This window comes from Rana temporaria, chromosome 1, assembly GCF_905171775.1.
Source record: "Rana temporaria chromosome 1, aRanTem1.1, whole genome shotgun sequence".
Taxonomy (NCBI): Eukaryota; Metazoa; Chordata; class Amphibia; order Anura; family Ranidae; genus Rana; species Rana temporaria.
Window position 1 is genome coordinate 354,861,722 of NC_053489.1, and position 12,920 is coordinate 354,874,641.

The 12,920-nt window shown below is 42.3% G+C and overlaps 1 protein-coding gene across 1 annotated transcript in view; it reads left to right on the forward strand.

Moving 5' to 3' along the window:
* USE1 (unconventional SNARE in the ER 1) overlaps positions 1-12,920 on the forward strand; it is a 197,012-nt gene that overhangs the window by 77,639 nt on the left and 106,453 nt on the right. Inside the window, exon 3 of the mRNA XM_040321253.1 lies at positions 11,602-11,680. Within this exon, the coding sequence (XP_040177187.1) occupies positions 11,602-11,680 (79 nt within the window). The remainder of the gene's footprint in view (positions 1-11,601; positions 11,681-12,920) is intronic.

Genomic DNA, 12,920 nt, shown 5'->3' on the forward strand with positions numbered 1-12,920 from the left:
AATCCTGACCTGGGCAGAAAAATATGTCCCATGCATATCTGCAGTGTTCATTCCTGGAATAGACAATTGGCGAGCAGACTACCTAAGCCGCCAAGAGGTGCTTCCAGGGGAATGGACTCTTCACCCCGACATCTTCCAGGGCATTTGTCAGAGGTGGGGAACACCAGATGTCGATCTCTTTGCATCGAGGTTCAATGCAAAGGTGGGCAACTTTCTGTCCCGAACCAGGGATCCACTTGCTTACGGCACGGATGCACTGGTGTGCCCATGGGACCAGTTCTCCCTAATGTATGCGTTTCCTCCTCTGCAATTATTACCCCGTCTTCTTCGCAGGGTAAAGTCGGAAGGAAGACCAGTGATTCTGGTGGCTCCGGCATGGCCCAGAAGGGCCTGGTTCGCGGACATTGTAAGGATGTCCGTGGGGCAACCGTGGTCCCTTCCGCTTCGGCAGGACCTACTGTCCCAGGGGCCAATATTCCATCCTTCCTTACCGTCTCTGAATTTGACGGTTTGGCTATTGAGTCCCATATCTTAAAGAGAAGGGGTCTCTCTTATTCAGTAGCATCTACTTTGATTAATGCCAGAAAACCGGCATCCAGACTTATCTATTACCGAGTTTGGAAATCTTATGTGGCCTGGTGCGAGACCAGGGGTTGGCATCCCCGGCGGTATCTCAGTGGCAGAATTCTGGAGTTTCTGCAGTTAGGGGAAGACATGAAGTTGGCCCTAAGCACCATTAAGGGCCAAATCTCAGCCTTGTCGATTTTTTTCCAAATGCCACTAGCTACACATTCCCTGATGAAAACCTTTTTGCAAGGTGTGATCCGGCTCAATCCACCAGTCAAGATTCCCTTGTGTCCGTGGGATTTGAATCTGGTCCTTTCTGTCCTGCAGAAACAACCATTTGAGCCTTTGGCTCATATTCCTTTGGTCCTTCTGACCAGGAAGGTGATTTTTTTGATAGCCATAACCTCCGCTAGGAGGGTTTCGGAGTTGGCGGCCTTATCTTGTAAGGAACCGTACCTTATATTCCATAAGGATAGAGTGGTCCTATGGCCTCACCCGGCTTTCCTTCCTAAAGTTGTTTCAAATTTTCATTTGAATCAGGATCTTGTTCTCCCTTCTTTTTTCTCAGAACCTAGTTCTGCAAAGGAGAAGTCTTTGCATACGCTAGACGTATTAAGAGCGGTTAAGATCTATCTTAAGGCTACTGCTCAGGTCCGGAAGACTGATACATTGTTTATCCTGCCAGAAGGTCCCAGATGTGGGCAGGCAGCGTCAAAGTCCACTATCTCCAAATGGATTTGGCAGGTCATTACTCAAGCCTATGGCTTGAGGGGAAAGGTTCCCCCGTTTAAGGTTAAAGCACATTCCACTAGAGCGGTGGGTACTTCCTGGGCAGTGCATCATCAAGCCTCCATGGCTCAAGTCTGCAAGGCCGCGACATGGTCGTCTGTCCATACTTTCACTAAATTTTATCAATTGGACATAAGAAAAAATGAGGAGAGCGCCTTTGGGCGCAGTGTGCTGCAGGCTGCAGTTTGATTCCTCATGTCTAATGGCGCCCGGCTTATCTTTTGGGGTCTCCCTCCCCTCATTGGCATTGCTTTAGGACGTCCCACATAGTAATTACTATGCTTCTGTGTCCCGTGATGTACGATAAAGAAAATAGGATTTTTATAACAGCTTACCTGTAAAATCCTTTTCTTGAAATACATCACGGGACACAGAGCTCCCGCCCCTCTTTTGGGGTATTTGGGACACTTATTGCTTGCTACAAAACTGAGGTACTCCCGGTATGGGAGGGGTTATATAGGGGAGGGAACTTCTTGCCTTAAGGGCGTGCCAGTGTCCATCACCTGAAGGTAGACTCTATAACCCACATAGTAATTACTATGCTTCTCTGTGTCCCGTGATGTACTTCAAGAAAAGGATTTTACAGGTAAGCTGTTATAAAAATCCTATTATTAGCAGTTTTACCCATCACATTGTCCCATTCAAGTTTACCACTTGCCTCCCCACTGGACAGGGCTCTGCAGCGAGGCAAGTCCTTTTCCACACAGACAGTGGATCTCCCATTTGGGGTCACTTCAACTCCAGTGTGCACATTCACTTAGTCAATCTTTTCCATGCATTTACCAGCAACAGTCTTGCCCATCACTGTAACAGGGGTTGCCATGTTCATTTGAGTACGTTGTCTATCCTTTATCGCACTATCGTTGGCTAACTATCCCTGGTGACCATGGGATGAAACTGCAGCAGCCATTTCTGACTCTTTAGCACCCCCTGCAGGCAAAACGGGTACTTCCTCACTGTTGCCAGAGGTGATTGCAAACACGCTTGCACAAGGATCTGGGCTTGCAGACAAAGACTTCTGTCTAGTAGCCATGTCTCCATGTCTTATGTTCCATAACCTGGGACAAGAAAAATATCCATGCCCCAGTCGACCACATTCCAGGCATGGTACATTTTTGCACATATCTTTAGTGGGACGCCTCTCCACATCTGCCCTGTAGCTCCTTTTGGTTAACATATGATCTTTCGTTGCTAAGGGAGATGGCACTCTTCCAGCTGTACTTTTCTGACTTTCCCAAAGGCAGCGACTTTGCGATCCTTGAAGCATTGTTGCTTTTAACTTGCCACGCTCCTCTGTCGGCAATAGGTTTCTCATGTGGTCCGCAGACTTGACATCACCGCCATTGCCATGGGCAACCACATACCTCTCAAACTTCTGATCAGCCTTTTGGACACTCCTGGCACTCAAATCAGGCTTCCCAAACATTGTCGCAGAGCTTTTGTTTGGCCATGTCACCTTGTCTTGGAGACCGAGACAAAGGGCACTTGGAGACACTCTCTGCACCACAAAACAGCGCTCTTGCTTCAGAGCCTTAACAGGGCTTCCCCAATTGCATCCTCTTGTAAGCTTGGGACCTTGCACATTAACAGCTGGCCTGCTTGTACCAGCGTTGCCAGGGGCAACAGCATGCACTTACCCTTTAACTGGAGCTGGTGTAGCAAAAAACAATACTCTCCTTGCATCATCTTCGGAGTCACTCCACCAAACTTTTGCGCCGTCCAGCAAAAAAGTGAAGCACTGTCACTTTAAAGCAAGTTGCTTTTCACTTCATGCAAGCTTTCCTCAGCTGCATACACAGATTGTGCTGTCTCAAGCACACAAACACAGTTCATAAAACAGATGAACTTACTTTTCCAGGGATCTCCAGTTCTGCCAGCATTCGAGCCACTTGTAATGTTGGGGGTTGTTAGCTTAAGTGTAGCACCCGCTAGCGAGAACAGTCCCACACAAATGTTTCCTTTTGAGGGCTTGTTGGCCCACTTTTATTAATGAAAATCAAAGTTCCAGAGATGAAAACAAGTGGTTTCCCTCGCAGGGGTTTTCACCATCAATATTAAATGATAGTATGTTTAGCCTCCTGGCTCTCACATGCAAAAATGCCAATGAAAATACAGAGCCACCTGGCTCTCTTCAGCAGCAGCACCACTGCTCAGGCTCCCACATGGAGCCCTCCTGACTCCTGTCAGCAACCTCAGACTCCGGTCCCTGGGTTTCAAAGTGCAGCCTGCACTCTCCGGCTACTCTAGCTACTCCATTGCACACCTGCACACCCTGGGTTCTCCCTTGCAACCCTGGAATACTCGGGAGGGTGGAGCCCAGAACCTTGTCTGCAAATAGCCTTGGGCAGCCTCTGATACCCACAGAACCGTGCGCTAATCGTGAGGTGGGCGCTCGAGGGACACGAAAGGAACGATTTTTACTTTGCATACATGGTTGGAGAAGCTTGGTGCCGGCATACGGGCACATCTAAATGTGAGTGCAATACCGGTTTGTTTTTAAATAGTCAATACATTTTTTACATACTACACCATGAGGGGCACTCCTCCTTTTTTATGAGCAATTGTAGGAGAGACAGAGACCACATTGGCATATTGAAGGCATCTGGCAATTGGTGAACAGACGTGTTAGAGGATTGGTTATCCTGGGAATGATCCAATGGCATTTGATTGATTGAGATCTGGTGAGTGGCCATTTCTAGCGGTGCCGGGAATATCACAGAAGTGGTGTCATTATCGCTGTGTTATAAACTCACAGGAGTTTTGAGAAGAATATTGGCACACTTATTTTAAACAGAGGTGATGCGTATTAATGATCAATAATTTATCTAGTACCTAGAAATAGGTGGTAAGAGAAAAAACGGGAGCGCAATCCACTTACTACACATAACAATAAAGCATACCTTCCATTTTAATGGAAAGTCCACTTTAAGTTATTGCAGGAGTATCTGGCTTTTTTTCATATTTAAAACCAGCACTTGGATCTCCAGGCATCTTTTTTTATATATTTACCTTTATTTATTTTTTTGTTTTTATATTAACTGCCTTGTTGGAAAAAAAACAGCTTCCCCCCCAGGCTGTGATTGGACAATAAAAAAGCTGCAGACTGATAAAGTAAACTTTTTCCTTCTGTCAGCTTGTTCTCTGCATTTGTGCATCAGAAGAGCACGATTGTCTGTCACTGTACGCCATTCCAGATGCGTTTCGTCATACGCAGAAGTTTTCAATGGGGAACGTCTGCGTATGACGAAGCGCGTCTGGGATGGCGTACAGTTACGTCACCGCGTCGATTTGAAGGAGGAAGGGCTCCTATAGTGCCGGCCATCATCGTTTATATGCTTTTTTAAAGACAACTTTTGTAAGTACATTACTTTTATTTAATAAATCGTTTATACGGAATTATGCTATGGTCTCCTTGCCTCTCATGTGCCTATGGACTGCGTGTATGTAAGAGCCTAGCACCCTCATTATCGGAAGAAGTTCGGTTTGGGGTTCCTGTGTTCCAATCTTGTGGACGGAGACCATGGCCGGGCATTGTGTTAATGCTGGTTAAGCTTGCCCCTCTGGTAGGTGGCGGGCTCTCACGTATTCCAGGATTCACAGTGGTGGCATTTGTCATGTTTATGGATACATATTGAGACCTATCTATTGCACTTTGGGACATTATTATTTTTCATCACCCCAACCTTTCCAGTTGTTGGTTTAATATTGCTGGTGCGTTTTTTTCTGTCCACACTTTACAAGGTTGATGTGAGTGCATCTTCAGATGCTTCCTTCCGCCTCAAGGTTTTGCAGGCGGCTGTTTAAAGTTGCAACTCCTCCTTGAGGAGCTCTGCTTGTTTGGGATGAAGTTCGTTTTTTGATTGCTGTTCCCACCTCGTTTTTTTTGACACTGATTGGGGACGTCCCACAAGTCAAGATTTAAGAAGCTGTGTCTGTCCATGGACGGAAAGAGAAAATAGGATTTTTTGTACTCACCGTAAAATCCTTTTCTGTCCTCCATGGACGGACACAGCACCCACCCCCTCCTTTTTAAGTTTGTACTGCTTTTTACGAACTGAGGTGCTGACTGCAGGGCGGAGGGTTATGTCTGGAGAGACCGTCCAGTGGGCGGGGCTGTTCAACTCTGTTTAAGGTAACATGTATTTACAAGGTTCTTCATGTATTTACTTATATGGTGACAATCATTGGAACTGTATATTTTAATATTTCATTTTTTTGATAAATATGTACAATTGTGAATAAAACTATTTTTTTACTCTCAATATCCTGTATATTTTGGAATACTATTAGTGCCTCAAAAGTCCACCCAGGGGAACCCCCCTTTTTTCTTTTCTCCAAACAAGTAAGGGACAATGTTGTTGAGAAGTACTTCTTTTAAGTCAGGGTTTGGTTCTAAAAAAAATATCCAAATCTCTGATCCCTAGGAGCCATCAAATCTATCATAACCAAATGGAAACAACATTGCACAACAGCAAATCTGCCAAGAGACGGCCACACACCAAAACTCATGGACCGGGCAAGAAGGGAATTAATCAGAGAGGCAGCACAGAGACCTAAGGTAATCCTGGAGGAGCTGCAGAGTTCCACAGCAGAGACTGGAGGACGACAATAAGTTGTACGCACCATAGAGTTGGGATTTATGGCAGAGTGGCCAGAAGAAAGCCATTACTTTCAGCAAAAAACAAAATGGCACGTTTTGAGTTTGCGAAAAGGCATATGGGAGACTCCCAAAATGTATGGAGGAAGGTGCTCTGGTCTGATAAAACTAAAATTGAACTTTTTGTCTATCAAAGCAAATGCTATGTCTGAAGCAAACCCAACACATCACATCACCCAAAGAACACCATCCCCATGGTGAAACATGGTGGTGGCAGCATCAAGTTGTGGGGATGTTTTTCAGCAGTCGGGACTGGGAAACTGGTCAGAGTTGAGGGAAAGTTGGATGGTGCTATATGCAGGGATATTCTGAAGGAAAACCTGTACCACTCTGTGTGTGTGTGTGTGTGTGGTTTGAGGCTAGGATGGAGGTTCACCTTCCAGGGTTCACCTTCCAGCAGGACAATGACCCCAAACACACTGCTAAAGCAACACTTGAGTGGTTTAAGGGGAAACATGTAAATGTGTTGGAATGGCCTAGTCAAAGCCCGGACCTCAATCCAATAGAAAATCTGTGGTCAGACTTGGATTGCTGTTCACAAGCGCAAACCATCCAACTTTAGGGAGCTGGAGCAGTTTTGCAAGGAGGAATGGGCAAAAATCCCAGTGGTAAGATGTGGCAAGCTCATGGAGACTTATCCAAAGCGACTTGGAGCTGTGATAGCCGCAAAAGGTGGTGCTATAAAGTTGACTTTAGGGGGGTGAATAGTTATGCAAATTTACTTTTTCTGTTATTTTATCCTATGTGTTGTTTGCTTTTCAATAAATAAATAAAAACCATCAAAGTTGTGGGCATGTTCTGTAAATTTAAATGTTGCAAATCCTCGTTCATTCCAGGTTGTGAGGCAACAAAACCCGAAAAATGCCAAGGGGGGGTGAATTCATTTGCAAGGCACTGTACATGTAAGAGGCATGTATATCCTTCTAGATAACCACTATGGCAGTAGTTTAAAAAGGATGAGAGTAGGTTTACATCCATTTTAAAAATATTTGATGCAATAATGAATAAATAACTGCATGATTATGGCTGGTTTTCAGTTTAAATGTTAATAGTTTGATTGGAATATATTTTAAGGCTTGACAATAGACAAACGGAAATCACCCCAACAGGGTCACGGACAGCACTACAAACTTGACAAAAGTCATTTCAAGTCTGCTCTAAAATTTAAAGTTTTGATTGGAGCTAGACTTTAACCACCCTGGCGGTATGATTGTCAGGTTTTTGCGTCTCAAAGTGATACTATTGTTTTGCATAGAAATTTGGCGTTTTATATTATAGGCCCGTAATTCTTAGTAATAACACACTTAAATCTGCCCAAACAAGAGTCTAGTAGACACCCCGGGTATGATAAAGTTTTAAACACAAAATCATAAGTTGTAATATAACTATAAATAATTATAAAAAATATAATAATTATAATAAAATTGAATTTCCACACTATTCACTATCGCTCAATTTTTCAAGTGTTCTTATTTACTATCGCTGTTTTCTAGCTGGTCTCAAACCACTTTTGACATAAAGGGACACTTTTTGGTTGCTTTGGACAATCTCAAGTTTCCAGGCAGAAAGAACAGTATATATAATATAAAACTGCATGCAGGGCACTGGACAAAACACTAGGGACAAAAGGGATATGAAACAATTTCATACAGTAATGTAATCTCTAAGATTACAGTGTACTGTATGTATTATAAATTTTGACATTTTTTTTATTTGCCGTCATGCTTCGCCCCATGCTTTGCGATGCTCGCAGGGAACGGAGCCTGGCACACAGAGGCATCAAGCGGAGGAGGCAGCCCGCGAACATAGTGGGGGGACATTGTAGGATCCTGGGAACAAGGTAAGCAACCTGCACCAGCATCCTGCAATGCAATCCCGAATGTGGCTCGGGGTTACCGCTAATGGTACTGAAATCTAACCCAGAGCCACACTCTGGAATACCTCCAGGGAGGTTAAATTATGTTTTCCATGCAGTGTCTGGTGCACAGACCTTATCACAACAGGAGCATAGGTATGGTACCTGTACACACAGTCTAAAACAGTCATTGTTAAAGTAGACGTATAGACAAAACCTTTTTTTTTTTTTTTTTCATTTTGGGTAGAGTAAGGGTCACATTATTTTTTTATTTTTTGCCATCTAGGACTGTGTCCTATTGGGGAGATTTCCCTAAACTTCCTGTCCCATAGCCAGAACAGGAAGTGAGAGGAAATCCCTGAAAATTAAGGGACTCTCTTAGGGACTCCCAGGTCATCAGAACTAGTGTCCCCATTGAAAGATTTCCCCTCCATCCTTTTCTGGGGACAACCCAGAATTCGGGATTTTCTTTACCTTACACGTTCAATGATAATAGTAAACAGGACAAATATAGAGAGGGTGAATCTCCCTAACGGCGGCACAGACCCCAATAAGAACTGACAGATCTTCTAATCCATCTCCAGTCTGTCCAGAACAAAAAAAAGTTTTGTTCAAATGTGAGGAATTAAAGTTAAACAGCCCCACGGCACATATTTTAAAGAAACAAGCCTAATTTTTTTTACCAAAAATAGGTAGAAGAATACGTATCGGCCTAAACTGAGGAAAAAAAATGTTTTTTTTATTTTTTTGGGGGATATTTTATTATAGCAAAAATGTATGTGGAGCTTCTTGGGTGACGACAGCGCACCGCTCTGCCCTGTCGCGCGCTGTCGTCACCCAAGAAGCTCCAAACGTTCCCCCAGTGGACGGGTGTCTGAGAATTTGTGTACCGGCCGGCACATCATATTCAAGGCAATCTTTTATCTGCATTTTTGTAAGTGCATTACTACTTTATAATAAACCTTTTTACTCATTTAACACACTATGTGGAGCTATTATTATTATTTTTACATGGTGGGCATTGATGCCGGTGAAATCACTTGTGAATGAGACCGAAATTGGACCGTATATGTCTGAACTATGAGACTAGGAGTGACTACCCATTACATGCTGCTTATGATCCCCTGTAATAAGGGATCATGGAGATTTGGTAAGGAGCCAATCCATAGTCTGGTAGAGGATACATCAATGTTTTCTTTGGACACGTTTGCAACCTATCTGAAATTTGGCACAAACCACGGGTGTTCGATAATTAATTTTGTTGAAAACTTATGGACTTTATTGCCACAATTTTTAATCTTTAATTTTTCATAATTTATTTATTTTTTATTTTTCATTTCACTTTAACCACTTGCCTACTGTGCACATACACCCCCTTCCTGCCCAGACGAAATTTTAGCTTCCGGCACTGCGTCGCTTTAACTGACAATTGCGCGGTCGTGCAGCGTGGCTCCCAAACAAAATTGACTTCCTTTTTTTCCCACAAATAGAGCTTTCTTTTGGTGGTATTTGATCGCCTGTGCGGTTTTTATTTTTTGGGCTATAAACAAAAAAAGAGCGTAAATTTTGAAAAAAAAACACAATATTTTTTACTTTTTGCTATAATAAATATCCAATTTTTTGTAAAATTTTTTTTTTTTTTTATCTCAGTTTAGGCCGATAAGTATTGTACATATTTTAGGTAAAAAAATTAAATAACAATCGCAATATTCGTATAGTGACTGGCTTGCGCAAAAGTTATATTGCCTACAAAATAGGGGACATAATTATGATTTTTTTTAAAAAAAAATTTTTTACTAGGAATGGCGGCGATCTGCTTTTTTTTTTTTTTTTTTTGGGACCATTCACATTTATACAGTGAACAATGCTATAAATATGCATTGATTACTGTATAAATGTGACTGGCAGGGAAGGGGTTAACCACTAGGGGAAGGGGTTAAATGTGTAGCCTAGTGAGTGTTCTAACTGTAGGGGGAGGGGGGTGACTGATCTGTGTCCCTATGTACAAGGGACACAGCATCGGTCTCCTCTCCCTGACAGGACGTGGATCTCTGTGTTTACACACAGAGATCCACGGTCCTGCTTGGTTACTGGGCAATCGCGGGTGCCTGGCGGCCGCCGGGCACCTACATTGTGTTCCCAGTAACGTGACGGGTGCGCGCGCACCCGAGCAGGACCGTGGATCTCCACGAGCAGGACCGTGGATCTCAGTCACCCCCCCTCCTAGCGGCTTTAAATGACAGGACGTCATATGACGTCCTGTCAGAACAACAGAGCGGGCGGGTACTAAGTGGTTAATTTTATTTTTGTTTCCAGTTTTTGTTTATATGTGTTTTTTGATCTAAATGTATATAATTCATTCTTCTGTTAGTAAAACAGTGATATGATAGTACCAACACTGAGGGGTTCTGAGATTGCCACATAGTGCCTTATAGTGGCCATCAAACTCCATTGTCTTTGATATATTAGTGAGCTATATCACTCACATTTAAAATCATAATTTTGCGCTTTCAAAAGGTGTTTGTTTTAGAGTTGGCGCGATTTATTTAATTTCTCACATTTTTCACTTGTATTTATTGATTACATGCTAATCGCAGCTCTCGGAGTGAATAGACTGTCACTGGGTTGCAGGTCTTTTTCCTCTTTTTCACTCTTTCCCGTTTATGTTATTTTAGCGCAGTTTCTTTCCTATTTTCCTTAGAAAGAATTACGGCTAATAGGTAATCTGTGGAGAAAATAATTAATCTTCTAGGTGGCATGATGTGTTTTTTAGATATCAAACATTTTCTAATTCTGCGAAATACACAAATTCATTTTTTGCATTCAACCGTTAAGAGTAACTTACTGTTGTCCTTTCAAATCATTCTAATAAAGCATCTTGCTATAAACAACACAAGGTTCCCCATGCTCCATATTTTTATATATTTTTTTAATGCAAATAGAAATACTATTGACTGTCTCATAATAAATGTTTCCAAGAGGCTGGAGCCTGGCCATTGTATGGATTACTGGAAAATTGATAAAAATAGCACAAATAATGGTTTCCAGAGCAACAGAGGGGGAAATATACCACTCTCATATTGACGTATTTAAAAGTGTTTAAGGAAAGTAACTGCTTCCTGCTATTTACTCGATTAATTGTGACAGTGTTATAAATACATTTGGACACTCCAATGTGTTATTTTTGTGTAAATATCACACTGTTCGTAGTGGAAATGTAGTACGTGTAATTGCTGTGGGAAGGATGTACCTTAAACTTTAGCACAGTTTTATGGCGTATGAAAAGGGTCATAAAGAAACGTTAATCAAAAGGTTATCAGAGGTAGTAAACGGACAACATTTTGCCTTAAAATAGTTCTAATTAATGTGGATGCAGAGGTCTTTGCGGAAATGGTGTTTGGGTCATTTCTGTTCTGACAGTTTCCTAGAACAGAATTTTCCTTTGTTTATTCTCATGACAGAAATGTGTCATAGTTACTAGGGTACTGTCTGTTACAAAGTCGGACAGCAGTATTCTTCCTGCACGGAAGTGCGCTAATTTCTTGCCAGCAAAATATTTCTCAGGAATAGTCTTGTATAATCTGCAATGGGCGAGTACACTACATTGTATTTGGAGACACTCTGGAGCTGGAAATCGTACCAGTGGTCCAAATGTGGTACAAATCTAAAATAAAAAGAATGTGAAGCAATGGCATTAATTTATTGTTAAAATAAACCTCTTATATTTTGACAGGAAGCCAGCTCCTGAACTTCTGATTGAGTATTCCAGGAAAGTGGACTTTTTAAAGGGCCTGTTAGAGGCTGAAAAATTGGTAAGTCTTGCAATTTAAAGACCGCATATGTAAGATAAAATGCCTGATAAAGAAACCTGAATAATGGAGTAATATAGTAATAACGGAGTAATAGTCAAGGTTGACCTTTACTCCTGTGAAGGCTAGTTGCCCGACTATCCTGCATTAACTAAACATCGGACAACCAAGAAATGGCTTCATTGGCCATGTAGAGTCATATCACATTGGTGTACATGTGCATGGCAACCCACTAATGCCTCTTATTATAGGGAGATGGTTGTTGGCTTAATGTGGTTGTAAAGACTGCAGTAAGGAAAAAACCTTTCATGGTTTTCTCCACCTCCAGCCATCCCTAAATTCTTACCTGAGATCTCGATCCACAGTAGCTGCTCTCTCCTCACTGGGGGTTGAGGCAGCAGCAGAAGCCATTGGCCCCTTCTGCTGTCGAACACAGCCTGTGAGGAGAGAGTGGCGAGGGGTGGGGCCGAGTCTATCTGTCTGCGTCTATAGACACAGGCAGCGCAACTCAGGATCAAGCCCACTGGTGTGCCACCATAGGAAGTATCTTCCTTTGGTGGCACACTAAGAAGAGAACAAGACAGGACCGCTTGCAGGGGACCCAAGAAGAGTAGGATCAGGGCTACTGCACAAAGCGGGTAAATATAAACCCGTTGGTTATAATAAAAAACAGCCCTTTCAATCACTTTATGGGGAAAAAAATGTTGAAAACACTTAATGTATAATTGTCAGTCAATGCTGCAAAGTAGCTAATAAATAATTGCTACCAATCCAGGTAAACTTTGTCACCTAGCCAGCCAGGTGCCAGGAGCTACCAGAGTATAAATAAAGACAGATGGGGACAAGATATAGTTGTTCAGTTCTGGTGACACGTGTTTGATTAGTTGTCCAAACAGTGGCTTATTTCCACTACTGCATAATAACTTCCTGTAGTATGTAATGTGTGATATACAGTGTGTACCTATGTTTTTTTATAAACCAGGTTTCATTCCTGGCAAAACCCTTATGTAAATACATGATCCAATAAGGTGATCCATTAATTACAGCCTCATACTACAAAAATGTATGGCTTATGTTTTCTGCCGATCTGATCTTTCTGATTCTTGAAATGAGCGGTTAAGGTCACAAAGTCAGTAATGTTCCAAATAAATCAATGGCAAGATGTAACCAGCCATGTATAAAGTATGTTTACTTAGTTGCAACAATCATTAACATGTATCACCATGGAAAATTGTAATGCATG